Genomic DNA, 10118 nt, shown 5'->3' with positions numbered 1-10118 from the left:
GATAATTAAGAAAATTATTCTTTTTAATTTTTTTAATTATTCTAAAGGGTATAAAGGTCTAATTCTGAATCTCATTAATGGCAAATTAGTAATCTTAAGTCTGAGCGTGAATGTGGTGCGTTTCAGCAATCTAAATAGGTAAAAAAAGTTTGTCCAAATTTTTTTTAATGGTATTTTTCATTATGGATAAATGACGTCAATTTTTGTGAGAATGGTTGTGAGTCATTTCGACTTCTCCTTTAGTATATTAGATTAGGTTACAAGTGAGCTTTTTATAAGCCCAATTTAATTTATAGTCCACCGTTGAGGTTGCCATTTTAAATCATGGCCTACTTACAATAGTTAAAAAGAAAAAACTGAGATTTTTTATTTTTATTGTTTGACATCAATATTAAGATATTTGAAAATAAACTAGTTATCAATATAAATAAAAAAAAAAAGTTTAAAAAGTATTGGTCATAACTTGTTTCATTCTCGATTTAATACTTCCTCTAGTTGATCTTAAATTAAATATTTTATCTCAAGATTACTTAGCAGTTAGCACCATATATCAAAATTTGCTTTTCTTGTACAGGTAGCTTTATTCGTCAAATCTAGTCACTTCATACAACTGGTTAATAAATTTATATTTTCTAAAGATTAAGATGAACAAAACAGAAAACATTTTCTGTTATATTATACACTAAAATTTTCTAAAGTTTATCTTTTTTTTTTTTTAATAATGCTAATGCATCTGTAAAAAAAAAAAAATCAGAAAGGCAAAGCAAGTTATTATTGAAAAAAAATGGATAGAAGAATGATTTCGTACAACTATATATTTCACAAACGTGAAATTTATTCGAGAAATCACATGTCCACCATACATACATACATGCCACGAAGTTGTAAACACCCAAAAAGTCGAGAAAAAACACGAAAATTAACGATATTAGAAAAAAAAAATCTAAAAACAAAAAGTAATTAACATTTTCAATTAACAAATGCACATGTTCTACGGATCTCCCCAGCTGACCCGGTTTTGACACCAATCCTTCCCATTTTCTCCATAGCCTTCGAGAACTCACTAAAGAAATCTTGCTCCGATCCTCCCGCGAAACGTCTGACCTGAGCCAACGCTGCAGGATTCATAGTTAATGCAGCGTCAGACTCGAAAAGCCCACGACGTTTCAGGACAAGCTTGAAGTAGCTAAGATCGAAGGTGTTTCTACTACCGGGATCCATTTCGACCTTTGTTGTATTGTCAGCGAGAGATAAACATCTCCGTGACTTGAGATTGGCGGCATATTCGCTGTCTAGCGATGGGTCTTCGTCTCCAACACCGGTGAAATTGAAGAGACGGTTTGAGAAGGATGAGCAATGAGACACTCCAATCGTGTGCGCACCTAAAACGTTTAAATTGACACTGTTTATAAATACGATACACTAAACGACGACATTTTAAATAAACCATTTAAGTCAACACACGTAACGTTTATTTTTATTTTATGACGTTAGCTCTCAAGTCTCAACCAAACCCAAGAAAATATACAATTTGGAGTTGAAGTTTACCGGATAACAAGACGAGGTCTTTAACATCAAGGCCTTGGTTTGCAAAGAGGGTTATCAAAGTCGTGAAGTTTCCGAAAGGAGGAGGAATATTGTTTCTAGCCTCGGCAAAGTTAGAGATACGTCCGTCTCTACGTCCAGTTGGAACATTCCATGTTGGTCCACCCTAAGCCAAAATTATTGAAACACCGGTTAGCTTTTTAATCGGGTTGACCAAACGAGGTAATTAAGTAATTAGCATATATACTCACAATAGCAACAATAGAGTCTCTAGTTGCGAGGGTGATGATATCGGCGCACGAGACGATTCCAGGGCATTTTGATTCTAAAGCAGACTTTACTTTATCAATGAAGTCGAAACCTCTAACAGTTAGATTCGGAGGAGCAAGCTTCTCGACTTGTTGGTTGCTCGATGTCGCGTTGATCAAGATGGAACCATCACAACCCTGTCAACACCAATACGTACGTATTTATATATCATACGTATATAAAATAACGTTTTTGCATATATTCTATGGTAGCCTTATAAAAAATTTCCAAAGTAATTCTTATGATACCAACACAAAATTATATGTATATATATACATATATGTACTGCGATAAAATTAATAGTTGATAAATTTATGAATTAATTAAGAATACCCGAACGAAGCAATCGTGGAAATGCATCCTAATAAGGCCAGCAGCCAAAGAAGGTGCGTTGTTGATATGTTGGTTGACAACATCTTGTACAATCTTCTCTGCGTTAGGGCAAGTTTTGCCGTAGAATCCCATCTTCAGTTGAGCTTCTGAAAAGCTCACAGATCCTAGAATCACAAGAATCATTACAAGAGCTAACCTGAATCTCGCCATATTATTTTATGTGACACTTAGAAGATTTGATTTGACAATATATGTTTGATGGAGAATAAGAATTCCCAAGTTAGGATTATATATGGTTTTGGTCGTGAGAGGATAACACAACGAGGAGAAGAGAACAAGAAGAAAGAAGCTAAACTAGCATGTTCTATTTATTCCTGTTTGATTTGGATTATCATCACTAAAATAATATATTGCCTTGTCTTTTCTTATTGTTATTACGTAATTAATGATTTTTCAATTTGTTTATAAATAATTTTAAAAATAGTGTATATAGTTTTAAAAGAAAAATGAAGAGAGCAAATTTTTACCCAAATGTTAATAAAAGTGAAATCAATAAAATTTAATAAATAAAACAAAATTATTTTGAAAATATTTATTTAAAGAAAATTAATAAGCTTCAATTAATTATATGAAACATAGTTTATTATATTCACATGTAAAACTATATTATGAAACAAAAATGGGGAGAGAGAGACACTATAGTACAAGTACTTCATCAAATATTTTCATAGATTTTCAAGGTTTTATTCTTCTTTTCTTTGGTCATTTTGTTGCATTATCATCATAATTCTATTAAATGATGATCAATTATCAAATCAACCTCTATGCAACACATACGATTGACAACTTCATGAATAATTTATGACGTGCAACTCTCCCTGCAACACTTTGATATTTTAATGACAATTTGTGTTTTGTAAGGATGGAACCCCAAACTTAATGTAAAAGCAATTAAATTAAAACCGTAATCATTAGACCAAAACACTTTGACATAGATTCTTTGCCATGCCAGGACACTCCAAGCTAGTTTTTGTGTGTGTGTGTGTGGCTTGATGATACGTATGATAGCTCTTGGAAATAAAGGTTAACATTTACGTAGATTTTTTTTTTTTTTTGGTAAGAGGTTACATTTACATAGATAAGAAGACATTCGATAAATCTTTTTATTTTGTCGAGAAAGTAGGTAAAGTTCATTAATTGTATTTGGCGTAGACAGATCATTGCATTTGCAGAAACCATTTTTTTAAATAACGGTTGTTGATTAACAACCCAATTAACAAACAACAACTAACATATATTGACGAATGTTCTTTACGAGAAAAAAAATTCATATAATATTGATCAGCTTCTTTTTTTATTATTAACTAAATTTACCTTCTTAAAAAACATTCATAATAATTTACATTTTTCTTTGGTTAATATAATAAATCTGCCAGTTTCTTTATTTAATTATTCAACCTGTAAAATTAATTAATGTTAACATGATAACACGTATTTCATGCTAAAACAGAAAACTCTATATGGGTTTTACGTTAGCGAATGTAAACACTTATGTATGTTGTAATAAAAGGACTAGACTAGACTAGATATTTGGGGAAAAATAGCATGGCGAATTTCATTTTCATTTTTACGATATTATTTTAGTTTTGGTCTGGTCATAATTACAAATCTAATTCGATTCTTAAAAACTTTTTCTTTCTTTTCTTTTGGGTATGAAAATCTTACAATTTATTAATCAATTCATAGACTTTTTCGTTTAACTATATGCATATAGCTAGGTAGTAGAGTCATGTGTGGATTTTGTACTTTATATACACAATGCAATTAAATATAATGCTTACGAAAAACTTTTCAATATTTAATAAACAATCCTTAAACACAACCTTCGAATGGTATTATTGTATGTTACCCCGGAACCTGCTCCCACCATTGTTAGCCGCCATGGGCCTGGCCAGGATACATATTATTGATACATATAGTTTACAGATTTCAAACATTATTGATACATATAGTTTACTTGACAAAAAATAATAATTTATCTATAGCATTTATATATATATTCTGAATAAATTCAAGAACATAAGGACATTAGTATTAGTTATCAATTTATATATATATCCAAATGTTAATCCATTATTGTATGTGGATCAGTAACGCAGACACTGCTTTTTCTATAATGAAAAATACTTAAGGTTAAGCTTGTATTCATCTCCTTCCTTTTCAACTAATCAGAATATTTTATCTAATATTTTATTTGAAAAATAAATCAAAATTAAATTAAAAAACAAAACAAATTAAAAAAAAACAAATTATGTATATTTTTAATTAAGGAAAGTTAAATGTTGGCTTGATTTAGTTTTTACAATTAAACGACGTTATAGATCGGTTTGAATTTATAAATAAAAATTAGAATTTAGATTTTACAATTAAAACGAAATTATATGTCCGTTTGGATTTACAAATGAGGTGGCTAGAGTTTAAATTTTACAATTAAAACAAAATGATATGTCGGTTTGAGTTTATAAATGAGGTGGTTAGGGTTTAGGTTTTACAATTAGAACGAAATTATATGTCGGTTTGGGTTTACAAATGAGGTGGTTAAGATTTAGATTTTACAATTAGAACAAAATCATATGTCAGTTTGAGTTTACAAATGAGGTGGTTAGGTTTTAGATTTTACAATTAGAACAAAAATATATGTCGGTCTGGGTTTACAAACGAGGTGATTAGAGTTTATATTTAACAAAAAGAACAAAATTATATATTAGTTTGATTTATAAAAAAGCGGTTTGAATTTTTTATTTTACAATAATGTATACAAATTTTGTTTACTTATTTTATAAAGAGGTGAACAAAGAAGTTCACCCCTAAGAATGAACCTAAGTATTATCTCTAGTTATTTCTGTTTCAGTTTTATACGATTATCAACTTCAAACGAAATTCAAAATTAAACGAGGTAGACAAACAAACTGAGCACACAGTTATCCACTTCAATGTACTAATTTATACTTATATATTGCATAGAATTCTATATATGGAAAATAACCAATGTAGACAAAATTAAAGTTGTATTATATTCTAATGTATAACTTTTACCAAAAAAAAAAAAAAAATCTAACAGCATATCTACATAGGTCAAAATATTTTCCTAACCAAAACCTAAACAAATAAAACGGTATGTGAGTTTTGTGTATTTGTTATATAAAGATTTGTTGTGCAAAGAGGATTAAATATGTGTTTTTTTCTTGTATAGATTTTGTGTTTGTATTATGTCTTAGTTTGTACTCCACCATGTCTTGTAATGCATTTTACCAAACCATCCCTGAGAGAAAAAGTTATGAGTAAGATATTTTGTTTTAAGTATGTCGATTTTTAGATTTCCCAACAACAACAAAATGTTTTGAACTTCCCAACAACAACAAAATGTTTTGAACGACATAGTTCTTAAATTTACTTTTGCACTAGGTTTCAAATCCATGCTACGCTCAGGCCCGACCCTTCACACATTTTCAAGAAACATTGGTGTTGGGCCTCCAATTTTTTTAAGACTTTTAGTAACAAAAATAGGCCTCAAAATATATTTTTTTTTCAAAAATAGGCCTCAATTTCTGAAGTTTTAAGATTTTGTTTCAGTTTTAAATTTATAGCTATAAAATCCATAAGAAAAAAAATTGTTTTGTGTTCGGCCACAAATTTTACTGGGCGACCCTGGCTACGGTTGAGTTTTTTTTATATATACGATTAATGATAGTTGTTAAAATGTTATTTATTTATACATCTGTTTTAGTAATAATATGTATCCACGATACAATTTTTTTTGTAGTTGTTTAATCTTTTGAATATTTAATTTATTATAACTATCGAGAAGAACTTTTTTACTTTAAATACAAAATCAATATTAAGACTAAACCATCTTATAATATTTACTTGATCTTTGAAGTCACAACACATAAGGTAAACTATTTTTATTGTTGTATTTTATATTTTTATGCAATGTTAAACGTTAATTACAATAAAATTCTTGAAATTCTTATTTGCAAAAATTAAAACTAAAAACTCCAAGTCAAAAATATTTAAAATTGCCATAAAACCTTTATATTATTAATACATTATCTCACAATATACAAAATCAAATTATTCATTTTTCTTTCTTATAAAAAAGTTTGTACATTTTTAGTTGACATATAGTGGTCTTTTTTTTTTGAACTAACGTTTATATTATTAATTGGCATATAGTGGTCTTTCTTCAAAAACTTAAGTTTTGCTCAGTTTTCCCAACAAAAAGAAAAAATTATTTAACTTTTAACCACAACTATTAAGATCACTTTCATATCATAGTAAATTCTTATTGCAACTTTAACATGTTCACTAAATTAACTTATTTTGTATTATTTACATTATGACCGTTTAAAATGATCCATCTTGTACAGAATTTGCCAACAATTTGGGAAAGTCAAAGCTAAAGGTTGAATTCAAAATTTTGAGGAGAATACCTATGAATATACGAATATGACTGGAAAGTTATTGATTCAACTTTTCTATAGGTAATTCAGTTGTATATTCTTTTTTTTAAGACTTACAATTGTAATTTCCTCTTTGATTCAGTTTTCATTAGTATTTTATGATGTAATCAATTCCTTTAAAATACTCTTTTGGCAATATTATCATTTTTATAACCAGCCTTTATGAAATTTTGGTCTTAGTAATAATATAATGTAAAGAGATCTATCGGTTGAGATATATCTATTAAAAGTAAATATAAACAAATTTATTTCATATATGTGAACAAATTTAACATAATTTAGTTAGACTAATAATAATTGATTGTTTTTATTAGTGGGTTGATGAACTCAGACTTTTTATGCCCTTAATTACTTATTTACTAGGCATTAGGCGGAGATGAAGTGCATCTACAATGTCCAACTGGTTAGTAATGGATTGTCTTAAATAGAAATATCTTATATTTGTGTTATTTTCATAAGTTGTTTTTTTTTATATAGAAAATATAATTTAAAATTGTTAATTAGTAATGACTAATCGTAATTAAACGTTTTAAATCTGATGTGTGATGTGCATACCGTTTCCACTTAATTTATGGGCCAAAAACAATTTGCAACAATAGCCCAATATCTTGTGCTGATTTTATGCTCAAATACTTCAAACAATTGTTTATCTTCTTGGACAATATGCCAAATTCTTCAACTTCCTGCACATGTATTTTCCAATTTACCGGTCGTTAAGCTGTTTTTAAAACGGAGATTCCACAATGGACCGGTCAATTTACCGGTTTACCATTCCCGGTTATGCTGGTTGAACCAACGTTTGGTTTGAGTATGATTACAAACTTTTTAGGCATCAGAACACCTACTTGGAACTAATTCATTGAGATCTGAGTAATCGTTATAAACCGGTTTGATAACAATTGCAAATTATGATTTCTCATTTATATTATTCAATTGGTTAACATTACATTACATAGAGAGATAACATAATAAAATAATTCAACTTTGATAGTCGTAGCTATACATTAAATTAGACAAATGTCACAATCAATGTTAAAAGAAATTGATCTTTCAAATTTACGACTAGTCTCTAGTCAAAATATGAAACGGTCTTTTTAAGTCTGTGCACGGACTAGCGGAGAAGGCGTCACAGGTGAATGAGGCGAGAAGAAGCCATCATCGAACCGCCTTTTATCACTAAAGCTTAACCTGAGGTTACTCTGCCAACACTTCTTCTTCTTCTTAGCCATCATAGTTGCTGCAGCCATCGGTTTAGTCTCCTCCTCGAGTTGACTAGTGAACACTCTAATCCTCTCTAGAGCTGTCTCCATAGTCTTGTGGTCCATGTTCGCAAAACACACTCTGAACCATCCCGGTTCGTGGCAATGGAACGAACCTCCAGGAGACACGTTCAGCTTCACCTGGTGCACGATCACGCGCCATAGTTCGGTTTCCGAATCAAATGTAGCTGTCTTCAAGAGATTTCTTAAATCCATCCATAAGAACAAACCGGCTTCGGCTTTTAACCAACCAATTCCTAAACCATCTAAACCGGTGGTTAACTCTTTGTGTCTTGCAGCTAAACGCAATTTGCTCTCGCGGATGAACTCCTCGACAAAGTCTTCATCAGACAACATTTTACCGATCAAACGCTGCGTTTGCGACGAAACCAAACCGAAACTCGACATTTTCCTCGCGATCTGAACCACCCGGTCATTGTAAGAGTATACTATACCAACTCTAAAACCGGGCAGCCCCATGTCTTTGGATAAACTGTACACAATATGAATCAAATCACGGTTACAATCTTCAATCTCCTCGATCACTTCAGCAACACTTATAAACTCAGATTGACCAAAAGTAGTTGCAGCGTAGATCTCATCCGCGATAAGATGAATCCTTTTCTCATTAGTGAAGTTAACAAGAGACTTCAAACATTCCCAGTCTAACGTCGTACCAAGCGGATTCGAAGGATTCGTCATGAGCAAACCCTTAACCGGAATATTCGATAACCGCGCCTTTTCATACGCATCTTCCAAAGCTTTCACCGTGATCTTAAACCCATCAGAGCTATGACAAGTAACAGGTACAAGATTCACTCCGGTTCTCCATCTCAAATCTCTATCAAACCTGAAAACCAAACCAAACCAAAATTTAGTTAACCAGATCAAACCAAACTCTAATGTGACTCAATGAACAATATGTGTTGAACATAACATACCCTGGATAATAAGGAGTTGGTACTAAGAAACCATCACCAGGATTAGCTAAACAGAAAGCAACCGTCTCGTGTGCTCCGGTTGCGCCACCGCTCATAACGATCCGGTCAGGATCAAACTTAACTCTGTTGTTTCTTGTCTTCTCCATAAATTTCGCTACAGCCTGAAATAGGAACAATAAAGTTAGAATCTTTTGAAACCAAATAACAACCCAAAAGAGATGAAACTGGCTTTGAGATATACTTACTTGTCTGAATTCAGGTAAGCCATGATAATCCTGGTAGATTGCAATGTCACTGAACTGATTCACACCTTGTTCTGTACAAATCGAAGCTTCTGGATGTTCTATAACCCATTGACGCATCAAATCACCACAAAGCTATAAAATTTAAGAAAACAAATCCACCAAAGTTAGGTTACAGAAACAGAGACAGAGGAAGAAGAAAAATAAAGTTTGGATTTTTATTTGTAAAAATTACCTGATTTTCAGCGAGACCCATTTGGATAACACCATCAGGTCTATCAATTGGGTGAAATGGGTTCGCTTCATAAGCTTTCCAACCATCGAAATAAGAAGAGTTCTCGCCGTGGCCGTCACCGGATGCGATTCTAGACAATAGGTTAAGATCTTGCTTCTTCTCTGTTGCTAAAGATACCATTTTTTTTTTTGCTTCTTTAAAAAAGGTTTCTTCTTTGTTGTTTCTTTTGGGTGGTGTTGAGATTTAGAAGATATGGGTTTGATCTGATGTATTGGGGAAGTGAGATTGTGTTGTATATATATAGAGGGTTTAGTTTTCAGGTGTACACACCGAGTAAGTGTAGCGTTGTAGTAGATTACAACGAAAGTTCCATGAAAGAACGTATAAATTACAAAATTGGTCCTTAATTGTTTGTTATAGTTTTGTTTGACTTCCCTAAATTTTGATTTGTTTTGTTTTTTGTGTGTTTTGGAGGGTGGATTTGAACCAAATTTTGTGAAAAAGAGTGGTCATTGTGGGGGGGGGGGGGGGGGGGGGGGGGGGGGGATATTGGAACGAAATTAAGTGGTGGGGGGACCTGTGGACATGAACATTCAAGTCCAATTCTATATTTGGAAATGAGTCATCAACTTGAATTTTAGAAGATCATAAATTTTATATTTTGATGGGGGGAAAAATGGACCGGGGAAAACAAGTATATTTTGTTGACTAATGGAACCACAAATTTCTAC

General features: G+C 31.5%; 2 protein-coding genes across 2 annotated transcripts; both read right to left on the bottom strand.

Annotated features, from left to right (window-relative positions):
• Nucleotides 1-750: 750 nt before the first annotated feature.
• On the bottom strand, nucleotides 751-2529 carry LOC104737127 (peroxidase 39-like). The gene is made up of 4 exons (XM_010457233.3): nucleotides 2188-2529; nucleotides 1797-1991; nucleotides 1549-1711; nucleotides 751-1382 (listed from the first exon to the last, which is right to left on the bottom strand). The coding sequence occupies exons 1-4, from the start codon at nucleotides 2395-2397 to the stop codon at nucleotides 970-972; spliced, it is 981 nt and encodes a 326-aa protein (XP_010455535.1). The 5' UTR covers nucleotides 2398-2529; the 3' UTR covers nucleotides 751-969.
• Nucleotides 2530-7609: 5080 nt separating this feature from the next.
• On the bottom strand, nucleotides 7610-10014 carry LOC104737126 (1-aminocyclopropane-1-carboxylate synthase 6-like). Its single transcript, XM_010457232.2, has 4 exons — nucleotides 9388-10014; nucleotides 9156-9287; nucleotides 8911-9071; nucleotides 7610-8819 (listed from the first exon to the last, which is right to left on the bottom strand). Exons 1-4 carry the CDS (start codon nucleotides 9565-9567, stop codon nucleotides 7805-7807), a joined length of 1488 nt encoding a protein of 495 aa, XP_010455534.1. The 5' UTR covers nucleotides 9568-10014; the 3' UTR covers nucleotides 7610-7804.
• Between the last annotated feature and the right edge of the window lie 104 nt (nucleotides 10015-10118).

The sequence above is a fragment of the Camelina sativa genome, chromosome 13 (assembly GCF_030686135.1).
Source record: "Camelina sativa cultivar CO46 ecotype springtype chromosome 13, ASM3068613v1".
Classification (NCBI taxonomy): domain Eukaryota; kingdom Viridiplantae; phylum Streptophyta; class Magnoliopsida; order Brassicales; family Brassicaceae; genus Camelina; species Camelina sativa.
This window is presented reverse-complemented; position numbering and strand designations above follow the sequence as displayed.

Excerpts from the sequence above, each read along its gene's own strand:
- LOC104737127 (XM_010457233.3), bottom strand. The coding sequence starts at position 2,397 with ATGGCGAGATTCAGGTTAGCTCTTGTAATGATTCTTGTGATTCTAGGA. Across the intron at positions 1,992-2,187 it reads TCCACGATTGCTTCGTTCGG|GGTTGTGATGGTTCCATCTT; the intron begins GTATTCTTAATT and ends TGGTGTTGACAG. Across the intron at positions 1,712-1,796 it reads GAGACTCTATTGTTGCTATT|GGTGGACCAACATGGAATGT; the intron begins GTGAGTATATAT and ends ATTTTGGCTTAG.
- LOC104737126 (XM_010457232.2), bottom strand. The coding sequence starts at position 9,567 with ATGGTATCTTTAGCAACAGAGAAGAAGCAAGATCTTAACCTATTGTCT. Across the intron at positions 9,288-9,387 it reads TGGGTCTCGCTGAAAATCAG|CTTTGTGGTGATTTGATGCG; the intron begins GTAATTTTTACA and ends TAAATTTTATAG. Across the intron at positions 9,072-9,155 it reads GCTTACCTGAATTCAGACAA|GCTGTAGCGAAATTTATGGA; the intron begins GTAAGTATATCT and ends TTCCTATTTCAG.